The 19,820-nt window shown below is 41.9% G+C and overlaps 1 protein-coding gene across 2 annotated transcripts in view; it reads left to right on the plus strand.

Moving 5' to 3' along the window:
* Positions 1-19,820, plus strand: part of SEMA3A (semaphorin 3A) — a 334,819-nt gene that overhangs the window by 91,018 nt on the left and 223,981 nt on the right. For both annotated transcript variants that reach the window (XM_063926932.1, XM_063926933.1), the window contains exon 2: positions 825-982. In XM_063926932.1, the coding sequence (XP_063783002.1) occupies positions 825-982 (158 nt within the window). The remainder of the gene's footprint in view (positions 1-824; positions 983-19,820) is intronic.

The following is a 19,820-nucleotide window of genomic DNA, read 5'->3' on the forward strand; positions in this document are numbered from 1 at the left end:
GTGATCTACTGAATGGGGATGCAGATTCTAAACACCATGAACTAACCTCATCCAAATGAAAAGGGTGGATAATTAAATGGTTTTCTGATTTGATTCTAATAAAGCAAATGATCCATTGTTGTTTCTATAATGGGTGCAATGTGTGCGGTGCACATGAGCCCTTGGGTCTTAGGGGGGACCCACACTGCACCCATATTTTAATACTTACCTATCTGGACTCCGGCGTCAGGCGCTGCAGCTGTGGCGAAAATCTTAGCCAAAATGGCTGCCGTGCATGCACCATTTGTGATTTGTGTCTCCGGGACATGGCAGACGCTATGTTTCCAGAGACCTGCGCATGCACAGTAATTTTCAGCACGATGACGGAGACTACTGTGCCGTATAGAGGATGGTGCTCATCTGGAGGCTGCACCGGGGGCCTCCTCCCCTGTTAAAATTACCCTGAAATGATCCTTGCAAATTTGCTATATAACATTAATATCCTTGAAATTAGAACCATTAACATGTTTTATGTTTTACACATATATTATCTGTAGTGTACCTTGTGTTAAAATTATTTGTAAATACCAGCACTTTTTAATGTATTTAATAATAATTTCCATAGAAAGGGGCATATATTTTTTTTATTATTTTTTGTATCTTACATTTTCAGCTATTCATGTTCAACACAACTATAAGCAATACTTTACAAGTGATATGTAATATTAGTATACTACTGAATAGACTGCAATATTGTTATAAATCAGATTTTGTCTGCAGTTTGCATAATTTTCTTAATAGAATTGCTAACTTGATAACCTTGTGTAACTTCCTTTCTGTTACAGAAATGCTGGATGCCAATAACTTAATCACATTCAGTGGCTTGGCTAACAGCTCAAATTACAACACTTTGGTATTAGATGAAGAACGGGGAAGGCTATACGTTGGAGCTAAGGATCACATATTTTCATTTAACCTGGCTAACATCAAAGATTTCCAAAAGGTATTTTTATACATATACTATTTTTGTATTTTACACTTTCATTATTGCCAAAATACTGTAAGTCCTTAAAAACTGTTCTCCTTATGAACTTAAAATAACATTACTTATTTAGTAAAAAGTTTTCACACTTACACTAAGGCCATTATGGTAGCATGTTTAAATATAGCACTGTTTTTATATTAATCTGTATTTATTTAAAAAGACTTGTACACATATTTTCATACTGTCCTGAAGTCACAGAAGGGCAAGCCACTATCCTATATACCTTGTTGCTAGGTACTGCAAATTTTGGCACTTCACAATGGGGACGGGAACATGGTGATGCTAGTCATACTTACAGATGCTCAGCTTTTTCCCTCTAGACCACCCCTCCAATGTCTCCATTTGGGGTAAAAAATGTCTGCTGGTATGCTTAAATACAGCGGCCTCATTAGGGGGCGGTGCGGCCTGCACCAGGTTGTCACCCTTGGAGGGGGTGACACCAAAATGCCAGCTCCTCCGCATTGACAGAAGCCAGGTGCTGCAGCACGACAGTCTCCTGCAGCACCCAGCTTCTGTCATAAATGATGAGCCGACAGTACAGGAAGACTGTCTCTGGGGGGGTAACCCAACATGTCCGGAGATGCTGGGCACGCCCCCGGAGTGATGATCTCGGGATCTCCAAGAGAACACGCCCCTCTTTATAAGGCATGCCCTGTTATTTGTGTTCACACCCATTTTTCATTATGAACGCGCCCCCCGAGCGCGGGAGATCCAGTGTGCGCACCGGGTGACGCATCTGCTTAAACATTAGTTATGTTTACATGTTATAGCCATGTTTACTATTGATTCAGCTATTGTATAACAATATATTTCATTTTTGTTAGCCCTATAATGTTACTCACTTTACAATAAAGCACATACAGATGCTGCAATGCGACATGCTGCATGGTGTGCTGGGCTGTGACTATTCTCAGCCGGTAGATTGCTCCATTAATTCCACTAGGAATTAATGGAGTGATTGCCAGCTGGCAATAGTCACAGCCAGGCACACCATACAGCATGCTGCATTGCAGCAACTTCAGCATATATACATCTGTACAGTAAAACAACATGAGCATGTCCACATCTGTACAGTAAAATAGGAATCTGTAAAGAGGCATAGCCTAAAGCAGCGCTTCTCAAATGGTGGAATAGCTTGGGCCCAGGTAATCGTTTCCCTCACCACCCCCTCTCTTGCCACCTCTGACTGTGTCTCTGGGTGACAAAAAAGGGCCAGGGCCCACAGGTTGCTTTCGTGCTCTCCCCTCTGCTCCAGCAAGTACTCTGGCCAATCTACAAAGTGGAGGAGGGTGCACTTTCCTGTGTTCGCCTCCTGCTCCACTGGATATTACAGTATGTGGGCTTGTCAAAATGAAGTCTCATCCGCTTCCTGACTTCCTGCAGCATTAGAGAGGATCCAGGCAGAGGCATGCAGCCACGGTAGTGCGGATATTTCATGGAGAGTAGCCAGGATAAGGCATTCACAGACTCAGTATCATGGTACAGTAAGTAAACTACAATCCTGTAGTTAAAGAAAATGTGAAGGAAAAGGGGAATTGGTATGTAAAGAGCCACTGGGAGTGTGTATTTTGGGTACAGTAAGATTTGTTTAAATTTATTGTTTTATGGCCCTCATTCCGAGTCGTTCGCTCGGTATTTTTCATCGCATCGCAATGAAAATCCGCTTAGTACGCATGCGCAATATTCGCACTGCGACTGCGCCAAGTAATTTAACAATGAAGATAGTATTTTTACTCACGGCTTTTTCATCGCTCCGGCGATCGTAATGTGATTGACAGGAAATGGGTGTTACTGGGTGGAAACACGGCATTTTATGGGCGTGTGGTTGAAAACGCTACCTTTTCCGGAAAAAACGCAGGAGTGGCTGGAGAAACGGGGGAGTGTCTGAGCGAACGCTGGGTGTGTTTGTGACGTCAAACCAGGAACGACAAGCACTGAACTGATCGCACAGGCAGAGTAAGGTTGAAGTTACTCAGAAACTGCAAAGTAGTTTGTAATCGCAATATTGCGATTACATCGGTCGCAATTTTAAGAAGCTAAGATACACTCCCAGTAGGCGTAGGCTTAGCGTGTGTAACTCTGCTAAATTCGCCTTGCGACCGATCAACTCGGAATGAGGGCCTATATCTTTAAAATTTTGTGTCACGTACATGGGACATCACTCCTAAGTGTGTCACTGTATAAAAAAGTTTGAGAACCACTGGCGTAAAGCTAAGTTTGAGGAAATTTATGTTGTGGTGATTTAGTGTAATGGAAGGCTTTCAAGCATTATTTCCAAATAATGATTTCTGGCTTGCAGGATAGAATTGTGAGAATTCTGGTCCCAACATCTGTCAAAGCAGTGTTTGTCAGTTCTAAGTGCTTTTGTCATCGATGGTAAAATTGTGGCTTAGTTTGTACACAACATTGCTTCAACACATACTGGGCCTGATGTAATGACTTGCGAGACGGCCGGAGCGCCGAAACTCTGTCCGAACTTGTACATTTTTTTTTAATAGCAGCAAACTTTTACAAGGCAAAACCAACCAAGTTTTGCCTTGTAAAGGTTTGCTCCTTTAAAAAAACATACACAAGCCATTACATCTGGCCCATTGTATCTATCTAGGATATTGGGGCTAATTCAGACCTGGTCGTAGATGTGCAAAATTTTGCCCATCTACGATCAGTCACACTGACATGCGAGGGTTTGCCCAGCACAGGGCTAGCCCGCCCCACATGTCAGTCCCTGCCCCATCGCACAGGTACGAAAGCATCGCACAGCGGTGATGCTTTTGTCCTGGAAGAGTAGCTCCCAGCCAGCGCACCTCCTGCATGCTGGCAGGGAGCTACTCGTCACTGCCCAGGTCGCAGCGGCTGCGTGTGATATCACACAGCTGCAGGGGCACCCCTCCCCAATGGTCCGGGCATGCCTGCGTTGCACAGACCGTGCCCCCCTAAATGGCTGCTAAACGCCGCTGGCCCGCCCCCTCCCATCCAGCGACCGCCTCTGCCTGTCAATCAGGCAGAGGCGATCGCAGGGCTATGACTACCGTCAGTTGTCTGCCGCAATGCGCCTGCACATGCGCAGTTCAGACCTGATCTCTGTTGTGTGAAAACGCACAGACGCACAACACCAATCAGGTCTGAATCAACCCCATTGTGCAGTGAGGGGAGATTTGGATTTATAGGCCACAGTCACACATCTGACAAGATAGGAGCTTATACAAAAGTGATGGCTTACACCCATCTTTAAGGGGAACGAGAATACTAACAACTGAAAGTTTTCTAGAAACTTTGATCATGTGACTTGTTGCCACCAAGATTGCCTTGTTATGTTGTTTAAATCATCCATTCTGAGTTATCATTCTTCCAGTCCTGTCCCAAATAGAACCACTCTTTAACCCCTCTTTAACCTATATTTACACAGTGTTTTATGTTGGTTGGGAAAGAGCCATATTGCCACACGGATTTTTCTTTTTGTAACAGGATCTATAAATGGAACTTACATATGCCAGAGCACATATGACAGCACTGTAATTACTTGAGTACATGAATAGTTGCTGCAATTATCTATATATCTAGGGGCATATTAAGAGAGGAAGGGGGCCCATGTGCAGTCTCTACCTTGGCCCCCTCCTCTCTAGCTGGCAGCATAGTAGTTTCTGAGGACTATGTCACTAGGAGACCCTGGTGCTCTGCCAGAAAGTAGTGCTCATGTGCTAGACTCTGGGAAAATGGCCCAAGGTCCACTGTCCATTTGTGTGATGCTGGAAAAATTACTGCCAGACCATGTTCCCAGTGACTTGTTCAGTGCTGCTGACGCCAACACGGGTATCCAGCGGGGTAAGTATTCAAGAAATGGGTGCAGCGTGTACCATGTGAGGTGCCCTGGACACCGCACACCTTTCACTTATTATAGATATGTTACTGCCTATATCAGTGCCTTCATTTGAAATCATATGGGGTTGATACTTGAGCTCAACAGTGTGATTATACATACAGGGCTGGCAAGAACATCCCCTTATGAAGCGATAGGCAGCTACTGTACACAAAAGAGCAGTATTTTTGCAATTTATCATACATATGAGGCATAGCCAGATTAAGAGGGGGATGCAGGGCACACTGTGCCCTGGACCCCCTCTGTCAAGGGGCCCCCATCCAGAGCATATTGACATCACTAGCTCTCCTTCTTGTGCAACAGCATAACCAGGCTGCCAGAATGTGAGCAGGACAGTATGCATTGCAGGTAGAGAAACAGGAGTATCAGGGTTCATGAGATATCGACGGACCTTTCTGACCAGATGAGAGATAGAGAGCAGTAAGTGACCCAGGGATCTCAGCTTCTCCTCCTCCTGCCTGGGTGTCAAGGTCCTCCTGAGTCCTGTCCCTTTGTGTTAGTAGTACAGATGATGCTGCTATTGCATTTTTACAAGATAAATTATAGATTTTACTTTTCTATGTGTATTTTAAGGTTGTTTAAGTTGTCTTTGTTCCATTACAGGAAAACATTATAAAACAGTTGTCTCTCTATTAAGTGAAGTTATGAACAGTACCCAGGCCTTATTAAACTATTAGTTTAAATCTAATATACACCATTGGTTTATATTTAATATACACAATCCATATCTCACACCATGACCCATACCAGGAGGGACAAAATGCTCTCTCCCTGGACTTCTCTCTTAATTTATGATTGTAATAATTTTTGTTGAAATACCTTTTTTGATCAATGAAATAGTTCAACATCTGTGATGCCAGTCATATATTAAAAGGGAAGTCCAGGTAGAGAGGATTTTGTTCCTCCAAGAATGGATCATGTTGAGAGGTAGGCACAATCTAATATACACCTCCCCCTCCACCAGGGCCCCCCTGTCTTAAGTGCCCCAGCCCCCCCCCACCCCCCTCCCAAGGCTTAATCCGGCCCTGATATGAGGTTGGGCATTCACTGACAGTCCAGGATTCCACAGAGATGGCCAGGGTGATATTAATAGAATTGAACCATAATGCAGAAAGAAGAGTGCAGATTAATATCTGAATATTAATATGTGAAGAATAATTCACAGTTAACTCTTAGGGTATATTTTCTAACATGCAGATTTTAATAAGTAGAGATGTCGCTCATAGCAACCAGATTCTACTTATAATTTATCTAGCATCCTCTAGAACAGGCATTCCCAACCACAGTCCTCAAGGCACACTAACAGTGCAGGTTTTAGTGATATCCAGGCTTTAGCACAGGTGACCTAATTAGTAGCTCAGTTATTTTGATTCAACCATCTGTGCTGCAGCCTGGATATTACTAAAACCTGCACTGTTGGTGTGCATTGAGGACCGTGGTTGGGAATGCCTGTTCTAGAATATAATATCAAGAATATGATTGATTCCTAAGGGCAACATCTACACTTCTAAGCAACCGCACTTTAGTAAATATCAGGAGCGGATCTAGGCACGGGCAAGCAGGGCAGGCACCCGGGGTGCTGTGGCCTGCGGGCTCGGCAGAAGTAACTCCGCAGGGGCCTGCCGCCCACCTGCACCCCACATCACGCACTATGGCTGCAGCAAGCACCGTGGGCAGTGTGGGCGCATGCTGCAGCCGGCTCCATCGTGAGACAGACATTAGAGGTCATAATTGACCTCTAGTGTCTGTGCAGCATTATAGGAGAAACATCATGATGTCTCTCCCATAGAGAGGAGCCGGCGGTGGCCATAGACAGAGCAGCAGTTGCAGCAGCGGTCGGGAAGCAGGAGCAGGGCTGGTGAGTATTTTTTTTTGTGTGTGTTTGTAAGCGGCGCTACAAGGGGGCATAACAACAGGGGCATCTCTACTGGTGGCACATCTAATGGGGGAAATCTACAGGGGTCATCTCTACTGGGGGCACATATAAGGGGGCATATCTACAGGGGGCACATCTAAGGGGGCATAACTGCAGGGGCATCTCTGCTGGGCGCACATCTACAGGGGTCAAATCTACAGGGGTCATCTCTACTGGAGGCATATCTAAGGGGGCATAACTACAGCGCATCTCTACCCAGGGCAAATCTACAGGGGGCACATCTATGGGGGCATAACTGCAGGGGCATCTGTACTTGGGGCAAATATACAGGGGGCACAACTACAGGGGCCACACACCTCCCCTATGAAGGTGCGCACTGAACCTGTTTTGCCTATTGCAGGGGTGGGGACGCACAAGGTATAGAACCGGCCCTGGTTAATATACCCTTTAATGTAGTGTATTATCTAACAGGCACACACATTTTATATGGAAAAAAAAAGCAATGAACAGATAAGAAAGGCTATAAAAGCCATACATTATACCTATTATATTTATGTATTATACATACCAATACTCTCCTTGGCTTGGCTGTCAATGTAGACATGATAACTATTTTCATTGTTTTTGTAAAATCCCTGCAAGTTTTTCAAGGTTTAGTAGTCTATAATCTTTCCAGCTTTTGTCTAGCTGATTATAAATAAGCAATACATTATAGAATGAGGCATGTTGAGTGGACAGTTGGTAATGTAAGAATTTAATGTAACTTGTGTAAGGTATATTGTAAAAACTCAGTAGACACATCTATGTGCAATACAGTATATACTGTGCTCTCAATTATTATTATTGTCTTACGGTATTAACAGTCATAACTTGCAATAATACATAGTTAAAATGTTATTCTAAAGGAATGTTTTGACAGCCATGAAGAAATAAAGCTAATCTAGTCAAAACACAATCTAATATATTGCCATCTATTCAAGTTTCATATTCCAGAGATCCTTCGGGAGAGGTTTGTTTTATATGGTGTCTGCAATCCACTTTCAACACTTTTCATGTGTAGCAAGTTAAAATATGATGCATAGTTTACTGACATCCACATATGGGCCAGCATACTGTACCTAACTTAAGAAATGTACTGTGTACTCCACAGTTAAAGGCTCATATATTCATATAGTTCATTGCTAAACAATTGTAGATGCAATGGAACCTATAAATCAAATAAAATATAATCTATGAAACCCTGCAATACCGGGACAAAATAGTATAATAAAAGAAAAGAATAGGGTTTGCTGGTGTTCACTGATAATTAACTTTCTCTATTTCTTATGTGTGCCTGCTGATACACAAAAAAAAAATTGTTAGAAAAAATTTCTGGAAAATGTATCTGGTTGTCACCTCTGATATTATAGCAGAATGCTTACTGCAGGATCAAATTAGTGTCTGCCATTGGAGGGTACATTAATTATAACAACTCACAAGACATTTCAAAAGGAACAATTTATGAGGTCCATAAAAGTATAGTGAGGTATTGTGTGCCTACATAAACAAAGCAAAAAAAAAATCACAAAAATAAAAATGGGTAATAAAAAATGAATATCCCAAATAAGATTATAAATAATACAATTTTAGTCTTAACAAAGTGCAGCTACAGGTATTTCCAGTGGAAATATAGACTCATAGGGAAAGCATTATAATTGCATTAAAGAGATAAATAAGGACTACCTTTCATATTATACTCCATTATATAATATATATTATCCTTTCATATTGTACTCCATTATATAATATTTGTAGTGGTCTTTTCAAATTGAAATGTCAATTTACAAAGAAATATATGGGAGAATTCAATCAGCTGCAAAATGCCATTTTCACAGTAAAAATGGGGTATTTATCATGACCCGCGTAAAGCCGCTATTCATTTGTCTGCAAAAAATTATCGGTGACAATTCTACATTAAGGTTTACCACAAATTTATTTTCTCCACCTCATGAGCAGGTGAAAAGTTGGAAACATTTTCTATTTTAAGGTAAAAATGTTGGGATTTGGTTCAGAATCCCTGGGACACCCCCTGAATTACTACTAAGGCCAATAGTGACATTTCATTTTTGGGGTCAAAGAGAGCAAAATTATTGAAATTTTGGTACAAGGTATGGACAGGTTTATTGGGGTGCTTTATAAATGGAACAAGTATTTTTAGGCTTGCAGGTGGATGTAATCGTTTTTTGGGGAAGTTTTTTGAAAGTCGCTTAAAATGTCCCAAATATATACTTATACCTGTTTTTAGGTACCCCAACTTAATTTGAGCACTTATTTTGCTGAAAAGATTTCTATTCTTTTTTACAATATTTTTTGGGGAAAAAAATCATATAACAGCCATTTGACAAAATGTAAGTGCCCCAAATTGTTTTATTATGTCCACTAATTGACTTATAGAAAGTTTTTCTATATTAGTTTGGCAATTTGGGAGGCACAGGTGGATTTCCCCATTTTCACCTACATTTTTCAAAAATTATCGCACAAGTCCCGATTTCCGCATTTGCAATTGATTAGGTTTGCAAATGTCCCAAATACCAGAAGATTTCCAGTTACTGATTTATCCATTTTCTTCTTGGTAACCAGAGGATATGGTCTCATCTTCCCCAACTAGAAAAAACCCAGGTCCTGATGGTTTATTTATTTCTTGTTATAAAGCCTTAGGGGGGAAAAGGGAACCATTACTTCCTACAGGCCATACTCCAGTGGCTATAGAAGAGGAGGGGACGTGAGGATTTGGAGGGGGGGGGGGGTGCTGTGGTATGGCTGGGGGTGCTGTGGTATGGATGGTGGGCTTGCTCATTCCCAACAGGTGTCAGCTGCTGTGGTATGGCTATGTGATCTGCAGGGAAAAGGGAGCTACACATATTATTTAAGCAAAGGGTGACATTTAAATATTAAGCATTAGAGACAAATGAATATTGTGCTGCATTTTCCTAAAAATCTTTTTCTCTCTCCTCCCAAGATTAGCCTCACCCTCCACTGTTGGGGTAAGACAGAGATCTTAAAATGTATAAATGCAAGCAAAAGGAGAAAGGAGTCTGATTCTAGTGCACTGATAAATGAGTAAACTGTTTAAAGTCTACCTTTTATTTCATAATGTTAAAAAAAGAGAAAATTCTTTGGAAAAAAATAATAATAAAAAATAATAATTAAAAACATATATATATATGTCATACACACAAACACACACACACATACACACACACACACACACACACACACACACACACACACACACACACACAGTGATTCACAAGTCGCAGTACACCCTTTTGTTTCAAAAACTGTGCAGGAAATGGGAAAACTGAATATTCCAGTAAGGTATGGGTGAGGTGGGCTATCTTTTAGGGTATGTACCGAACATGGACGCCACCTTGAATATAAGTCAGCTTTCCCATTTTCTGCACAGTTTTTGAAACAAAAGGGTGTACTGCAACTTTTTAATCACCCTGCACACAGGGCACGCCCCCCCATGACAGGCAAAACAGGTTTAGTGCACACCTTCATAGGGAAGGTGTGTGGCCCCTGTAGTTGTCCTGCTTCCCAACCGCTGCTGCCACTGCTGCTCTGTCAATGGGCGCCACCAGCTCCTCTCTATGGGAGAAACGTCATCATGTCTACTATGGGACAGGTGTCATGACGTCTCTCCCATAGCGCTGCACTGACACTAGAGGTCAATTATGACCTCTAGTGTCTGACGATGAAGCCGGCTGCAGCGTGCGCCCACACTGCCCATGGTGCTTGCTGCAGCTAGAGTGCATGATGCGGGAGTGGCAGGCTCCTGCGGGGTTACTGCAGCCTAGCCTACAGGCCACAGCGCACCAGGCACCCACCCTGCTTGCTCGTGCCCTGGTGGGCCCTTCATGCCCCAGTCCGACACTGCCTGTGTGTATATATTCCAACTTGGAGAGACATACACAGACACTACAGGACTCTCTAGAATTGTCTTCGATAATTCTGAGATACGGAGGACAGCTTACCTAAAAAACTGTCTTTTAACCCCTCTGAGATACAGAAGACAGATTTTTTGTCAACTGTGACAAATTATTGATGATAGTAGAATACGACCTAATAAAGCAAACATAATGTTCAATTAGTCTCTACTAAGATTACGTGTCTACTCCACTATTGTTGACACAAGACTTTCTGATTTCCTGATTTTAGGTATTAATTGGCCACCAGGTCTGCTACGGCCATTTTAGTATATTGTTCCCAGTCAACGGATAAAGGTTCCATATTGGTAGAACTAATTCCTAAGCCATATTTGGCCATAATTTGAAGAGTTATAAGGACCAGTTTGAAGCAACCAATAAAAGTGCAGGCAGGTACCATCTGGCTTTAAATCTAATAAGGCTATAAGACTTGAAGATGTATTACTTGTAAACAAGTTGAAATCATTTTAAAACAACCAAAAAGGGTGCTCTTTACTGAATTCTTGAACCCCTGAGAGAAGTCGATTCTGACTAAATGCGTAGGGTCATCTAGTATGGGCCCTCACATAGTGGCGTTGTCTCCCAAGAACTCACACCTTTTTGAGGTACCCCTATTCCATACCTCAGAGAAAGTCTGCCAATACTGGTTCTGTACATTTTGGAACTGGATATAGCGCACCAAGGAAAAACATCACATTTTGAGATATATATATATATATATATATATATATATATAAAACAAAGACTGCTCTCTGGGGTGGATTGCGACTCCTCTCCCCTCAGCTTGAAGAACCAGGCAGCACTCCTCGGGTTTGTTCAGTTGTTGAGTGCCGCCTGGTTCTTCAAGCTGAGGGGAGAGGAGTCGCAATCCACCCCAGAGAGCCATCTTTGTTATATTAGCAGTGGAGGAGGGCACCCCGGTAGTTGTCGTTTGACAGTGAGTGCCATTATAAAACCAGTGGTATATATAAATATATATATATGTGTGTGTGTGTATACAGTGTATATATATATATATATATATATATATATATGTATTTATTTTAAAATGTATTTTCTCTTTTTTAACATTATGAAATAAAAGGTAGATTTTAACAAATTCTCCTTCATCAGTGCACCAGAATCAGACTCCGTGCTTGTATGTGTCCTATGTTAGTCTGAGACAGCACCCCCATTGAGTCATGGTATTGATAGATATGAAAACATTTTTGGAGTTTAAACACGATTGTCTACAATAAGTTGTGGTGCAATAGAAATCTTCTAGTCTCTGACCTTAAAATGTATTCCTTCTCTGCTGTCTCCTCTAACTGTCTTGGGACAGCATCCATTTTTTTTACCAGGAAAGAGTGTTTCAAAGCTGCCAGTTGGTGGATGTTAATGGAATTTGCTCCTACTGGCCCTCCCAATATAAGAGATTGGGACTATGGAGCTTGGCTATAATAGAGCTGGTTAGTGTTCTATGGAAGTAAAATATATTACCACTAAAATGAATCAAAAAATTCACCAACGCTCTTTAGTATTAATTACCAGCCACAGTGATACTGCTTTGGATTTATACCACTTCTTGGTGCCAGTCACTACTGATGTGCATAAGTGTCAGCTGACCTGTCAGACGACCAACCCGAATATGTATGTGTAGTGGAACTAAAATTAATCATTTGGGCTATCACTGATTAAAACATAAGTAAATATTAAAATCTAAAAGACAAATCGAAGTACAAATTTTTAAATCTGCTTCAGTCAAGTAAAAGGATGGAGATAACAGAACAAGCATAGCACCAGAATATAAAATTGTTAATTAGGCTTCACCAAAGGTAGCCTTTTACTATATTAGGTGAAGAGATATTGCCTCATATTGGCACCTTAATAATCCATTCCACTTACATTAATGAGGTCTTTCAATTTTGATATAGAATAAGAAATTGCAATGTATTTAATGCAGTGGACAAAAAAGTAATAAAAAATAATGGTCCTTTGTTATTCTCTATTGGACCAACCACTGGAACTATGACTATACCAGATTGGGCTTTTGGTGTATGCAAATCAACCCTATTTCTTGCAGACAGGTTCCCTGTCCTTACTCGCCAACACTGACATGCAGGGCCAGGCTGCCCATCTTGCACTTCTGGCAAAAGTAAGAAGGACTGATGGGTGTGTCCAACAACACAGAGAGACTGGGATAGCCAAGTAGCTCAGACTCCCAGCACTCTGCTCTGCAGCCCGAGTTTCATAGCAAGAGGCTGGTTGAGGAGCTCTGCCTCCCGGTACTCTGCTCGGTTGCACGGCATAGAGAAAAGGGGGCATGCCCCACCACCACCTTCACGCTAGCTTTCCAGGGTGTGGGCAATACCTGAGAAGGGGGTCCCTGCCAGTGCATGTTTTGTTAGTTACACAGATAGACATAGGTATAAACTTTTATTTACCAACAGTTCTCGTTGAATAATTTGGATGCTAGACCTTCTCTTGTAAAATATACCTCTTTATTTCTCTTCTCCTGCACATGACTTTAAAGGATATGAATAGGGTTTAAAAAAAGCTTCTCTCCCATCAGCACAAATAATTTACATATCAGATGGTATCTGACAATTTTAAAGATATGGTTTCATTACACTACACTCTTCTCCACCTGCAGAGTTAGAAAAGCACAATTTGCAGCACCTAACACATGCAGGTCCAACTGGCACTTTGATTTTCTGTGCCTGTTAGCAATTGGTGTCTGAAATGCTAAACACGCTAGTAAGAAGGGGTGGGCACATACTTTTGGCCATGAAGTGTACAGCATCTAGCATGGCCCCTCAGGTTTTTGTTCTGACAGCTATGTCTAAAAATGATACAGATAAGATATTGGTTTTATAATGATGGCTATTTTGTAAATGCCTGTATTCCATATTTGCTTTAATTCTTAGGAGGGGAATTCAATTACCCACAATCCATTTTCACAGTAAAAAATTGCTGTAAATTCCTGTTTTACTGCAGTTTTTTTGAGGGGTAATTCAATTGCCCCCATTTCCATGGCCATAAAAACACAGCACTTATTGGGTATTTTTTTTCTCCTCCTTTCTCCGGGCAAGTAAAACAAAATCCCTGATAGTGCCGGCTATCAGGGATAATTGAATTAATTCCCGGGGATCATTTACCCAGTGATAATTTATCACTTCTAATTGAATCCCCCCCCAAAAGAAAAGTCTTAAAATATTAATATTGAAAGCAATTGTATGAACTGAAAGTGATGTTTTTGTTATAAAATAATAAAAAAAGACCTCTGAAAATAGTTCCTAGTTGTATAAAAAGAGAAATCCAATAATGTGACACAATAAACTAAGCGCAGCTAATTTTCATCCAGGTGTTTTATTTGTCTTATCATTGGATATTATACAGCACAAGGGCCAATATCTGCTCAGTGTTACTTCTAAATGATCTGGTGTGGGAATTCACCCTTTATTCTATTTATATTACATTATCCAAGGTTCCCAACAGAATTGTAGTCTGGTATTAAATGAGGATCATATTTTAGTCTGTACCTAATTCCTAAAAGCTTTTCAACAAGCATGAATAATTGACTGTGAGCATCTCAGGATTTTGTATAAGTGAGAATCCCCTTTTACTTTAGAAGAAGTACTAAGCTTAGGAAGTATTAAGAGACTAGTGGTAATCATAGTCTGTATTAGTAATGTATCTGTTGCTTAATACCTGTTGTATGGCACAATACCAATCCAGTTTGCAGGCATTTTTGTTATCATGTCAGACTTGTCTTTCTGGTTTGAGACATCACTGTCATTACCTCCATTAATGTAATGGCAATAAGAGTAATACGAGTATTGCAAGTTATTCCGTTAGCTGATAACAGTAAAGTACAGTTTGCATATATTCATGCAGAGAAGTATGTTTGATCTAGGGGTGTGCACCGACCACTTTTCGTCTTTTTTGTTTTTGTTCTGGATCTGGATCTTTCTTCGTGTTTTGGATCTGAATTGGTTTTGCCAAAACCACTTTTGCGGGTTTTGGTTCTGGATCTGTATTTTTTTTTGGAACAAAAAGCATAAAAACAGCTAAAATAAAAAGATTGTATTTTTTCCTATTTTATTATTATCCTCAATAACATTTATTTCCACTCATTTTCAGTCTACTCTGAACACCTCACACCTCACAATATTGTTTTTAGGCCATAAGTTTGCAACAAGGTAGCTGGATGACTATGCTAAGCAACACAAGTAGGCGGCATGAACACGTGGCCCATCTAGGAGTGGCACTGCAGTGGCAGACAGGATGGCAGTTTGAAAAACTAAGCCACAAACAGTACATAATGCAATGAAAAAACAGAGGTGCAAGATGGAATTGTCCTTGGGCCCTCCCACCCACCCTTATGTTGTATAAACAGGACACGCACACTTTAACAAACCAATCATTTCAGAACCAGGATCTGCCACACGACTATGGCTGAAATGATTGGTTCGTTTGGGCCCCCACAAAACAAGCTGGCACAAACTGGCTCTACAGAGGCAAGATGTCATCCTCATCCTCATCGACCGATTCCTCACTCCCTTCAGTGTTGTGTACATCCTCATCCTCACAGAGTATTAATTCGTCCCCACTGGAATCCACCACCACAGGTCTCTCTGTACTTTCTGGAGGCTCGTCTTCCTGGAAGAATTGATAATTAATTTTGATGAACATCATCTTCTCTGCATTGTGTTGAAGTAACCTCCTATGCTTATCACTGACAAGGTTACCGTCTGCATTAAAAACTCTTTTTGAGTACACACTGGAGGGGGGGGCAACTTAGGTTAAATAGAGCCAATTTGTTCAGGGGCCTCCAAATTGCCTCTTTTTCATGCACTACATGTACGGACTGTCTGACATGACTACTTGGATGTTGTCACCGATGTAATTCTCCACCATTCTTTCAATGGTGACAGCATCATATGCAGTGACAGTATACATGTCAGAAATTGTTGGCAGGTCCTTTAGTCCGGACCAGATGTCCAAAGTTGGTCCTGCCTGCCCTGCATCACCGCCAGTGGGTTGGTTAGGAATCAGATATCTAAGTTGTTTCCTGGCAGCCCCAGTTGCGGGAGAAAATTAAGAAGGAGCTGCTGCAGTGTCACGTTCCGCTTCAGCTGACATTGTTTTCACCAGCGGGTCTTTGCCCCTCTGCAGGCTTGTGTCCACCAGAAAGAGAGACACCACGTAGGCTTTAAACCTAGGATCAAGCACGGTGGGCAAAATGTAGTGCTCTGATTTCAACAGATTGACCACCTTTGGATCCTGGCATAGCGAATGAAGGGCTTCATCCACAAGTCCCACATACCAAGCGGAATTGCTCCATTTTAGCTCCTCCTTCACTTTCTCCAGCTGTTTCTGCAAAACCCTGATGAGGGGAATGACCTGGCTCAAGCTGGCAGTGTCTGAAATGACTTCACGTGTGGCAAGTTCGAAGGGTTGGAGAACCTTGCACAACATGGAAATCAATCTCTACTGTGCTTGAGTCAGGTGCATACCCTCTTCCTTTGCCTATGTCATAGGTGGATGTATAGGCTTGATTGGCCTTTTGCTGCTGCTCCATCCTCTGAAGCATATAGAGGGTTGAGTTACACCGCGTTACAACCTCTTGCTTCAGGTGATGGCGGGGCAGGTTTAAGAGTGTTTGCTGGTGCTCCAGTCTTTGGCATGCCATTGCTGAATGTCGAAAGTGTCACAAAATTTTCTGGGCCACCGAAAGCATCTCCTGCATGGCCCTGTCATTTTTCAAAAAATGCTGCACCACCAAATGATTGTGTGGGCAAAACATTGGACATGTTGTAATTTGCCCTGATTTAATGCCCACTCAATATTGGTGGCGTCTGATATCACAAATACCCAAGAGAGTATAAGTGGGGTAAGCCATTGGGTGATGATTGTCCTCAATTTCTCTAAGAGCTTGTCAGCGGTGTGCCTCTTACTGAAACCAGTGATGAACAGCGTAGCCTGCCTTGGACATCTACCCAGTGGGCTGTCACAGTCATATAGTCCTCAGTCTGCCCTGTTTCACTTGCCCACATGTCCGTGGTTAAGTTGACAGTGGGTACAACTGCATTTTTTAGGACACTGAGGACACTTTCTGACGTCTCTGTACATTCTCTGTATTGCCTGCCTAGTGAAGTGGAATATAGATGGGATTTGGTACCGGGGACACACTACCTCCATCAATTGTCTAGATCCAACTGCAATAATGGTGGATACCGGAGACACGTCTAACACCAACATACCTGGCAAGGCCTCAGATATCTGCTTTGCAACAGCATGACTGCTGTCGTACTTCATCCTCCTCGAAAAGGACTGTTGGTGTTCCAACTTCCTCTCCGGAATGACGAATGACTCCCAGCAGCAGCGGCAGCAGAAGGCGTAGCAATGCAGGATCCTCCGGAGGAAACCCAGATAGGAGAAGAGTCAGTCATGCCAGTGACATGGCCTGCAGGACTACTTCTGATCCTGATTTGAGGAGGAAATTGATGAGGAGGGAGTTGCTGGTGTGGTTTGCAGGTGCTTGGATACAACAGGACAAAGGGATTAAGGTGTTCCTGGACTGCTTAGTGTCTTAGCCACAGTTTCTGAACTTGACAGTGACTTTTTATGAATGCGCTGCAGTGACTTATAAGGGAGGATGTTCCTAGGTGGTTAACATCCTTACCCCTACTTATTACACCTTTACATAAGGTACATATGGCAAGGCAGTAGTTGTCCGGATTTGTATAGAAATAATTCCAGACTGAAGAGGTGGAATTTTTGGTCTCCTGTCCAGGCATGACGATGGGCTTATTCATCCTACGAAAAACAACTGTCTACCCTGGTGCCTTATTTGAAACAAACCATATCACCATAAGAATTCTCCTCATCAACTTCCTCCTCAGCGCCAGCTACACCCTTATCCTCATCCTGGTGTACTTCAACAGTGACATCTTCAATTTGAATATCAGAAACTGGACTGTGGGTGCTCCTTCCAGCACTTGCAGAGGGCGTGCAAATGGTGGAAGGAGCCACCTCTTCCCGTCCAGTGTTGGGAAGGTCAGGCATCGCAACCGCTGACACACTTGGACTCTCCTTGGGTATTTGTGATACCATCTATGAACACACAGTTCTTTGCTGTGCTTTTGCCAGCTTAATTCTTTTCATTTTTCTAGTGGGAGGATGAGGGCTTCCATCGTCATGTGAAGCTGAACCACTAGTCATGAACATAGGCCAGGACCTTAGCCGTTACTTGCCACTCCGTGTCGTAACTGGCATATTGGCAAGTTTACGTTTCTCCTCAGATGATTTCATTTTTTATTTTTTTTTGGGGGGGGGGGTCATTTTACTGAACTTTGGCTTTTTGGATTTTACATGCCCTCTACTATGACATTGGGCATTGGCCTTGGCAGACGACGTTGATGGCATTTCATCATCTATGTCATGACTAGTGGCAGCAGCTTCAGCAGTAGGTGGAAGTGGTTCTTGATCTTTCCTTATTTTATCTTCAAAATTTTTGTTCTCCATTATTTTTCTGGAGTTATATAACAATATGCGTCACAGGAGAGCGTACCCCTAAACCACACACACACAGCAAAGCCTGTAAAAATTATTTGGATAATAACCCTTTTATTTGGAGTTAAAATAATAATATGCAGCACAGGAGAGCATACCCCTACACCACACAAGGCAAACACTGTTAAAATTATTTGGATTAAATATTAATAACCTCTTTATTTGAAGTAAATAATATACAGCACAGGACAGCACCACTGGACTTATATGGCTGTACCGCTGGACATATACGGCTGTACCGCTGGACATATATGGTTGTACCACTGGACTAATACGGCTTTACCGCTAGGCTTATACGGTTGTACCGTTGGACTTATACGGCTGTACCGCGGGACTTATACGGCAGTACTGATGGACTTATATGGCAGCACCACTGGACTGGACTTATACAGCAACACCACTGGACTTATGGCAGCACAGGACACCACCACTGAACTGATGCAGCACAAGACACCACCACTGGACTGATGCAGCACAAGACACCACCACTGGACTGATGCAGCACAAGACAGTACCACTGGACTGATGCAGCACAAGACACCACCACTGGACTGATGCAGCACAAGACAGCACCACTGGAATGATACAAAAGAGCAGGTTGCCACCCCATGCGCCACGTCATTTTCCTGCACAGACACTGAGGAGGCACATCCTCTCACTATACTCTCTAGGACTGGAGTGAAGATGGCGGGGCGGAAGGCGCAAAATATACCAAGTCCAGATCTCGTGAGAATCCGTCATTGTTCTGGGAACCGAGTCTGGCGGGGAAACCCGTGCCAGACTCGGTTCCCAACTCAGATCAGAGTTGTTTGGTGGGGTTCGGATTTCCAAAATCTGAACCAATCTTATAGGTTGGAATCATTCAAAATAGTAAAAAATATTATTATTTTTTTTACAAAGTTATTCAAATAAAAGCTTAGTGTTTACTTATGTAATTTCCTATCATAAAAACACAGTATATGAAATCAATGATGGCAGTTACTTATGAGTTGAACATATAACTGTAAAATATATATTTTACTTCACTAGAAAATTACGTATTTTATTTCTTAGCATGTACAGTATTATCAAATTAATGTATTTTACTATAAGGTGCTCATACATATCCAATCAAACTCACTGCAAAGTAGCAACAATATGGTATCACATGCTCATAGTCAATGACTGCTTTGATTGCTGTCACTGAAACAGCAACAATTTATGGAGATACCTATCAAACAACTGTGTTACTCCTTTTAATTATCAACATGGGAAAGTTGCATTTTGTATAAGTTGACAAATCAATAATAGCAGAATGTTTCTAGTTTATATTATCTAAAAATGATGGAAATGGTTTGAAGAGTCTTATTTCATTATCAATTGCCTAAATAAAATAAATTAAGGTGGGAAAATTTGACTGGGGAGGAAGTAATGGAAAAGTCATCATCATCATGATCTTGCACATTCCTATAGCAGCTACAAAAGCTGCCCCTCCTGCCTGCATTTGCCCTCAAGGAGCTTTGCTTACATGAGAATGCA

Source organism: Pseudophryne corroboree, chromosome 6 (assembly GCF_028390025.1).
Source record: "Pseudophryne corroboree isolate aPseCor3 chromosome 6, aPseCor3.hap2, whole genome shotgun sequence".
In the NCBI taxonomy this organism is placed as follows: domain Eukaryota; kingdom Metazoa; phylum Chordata; class Amphibia; order Anura; family Myobatrachidae; genus Pseudophryne; species Pseudophryne corroboree.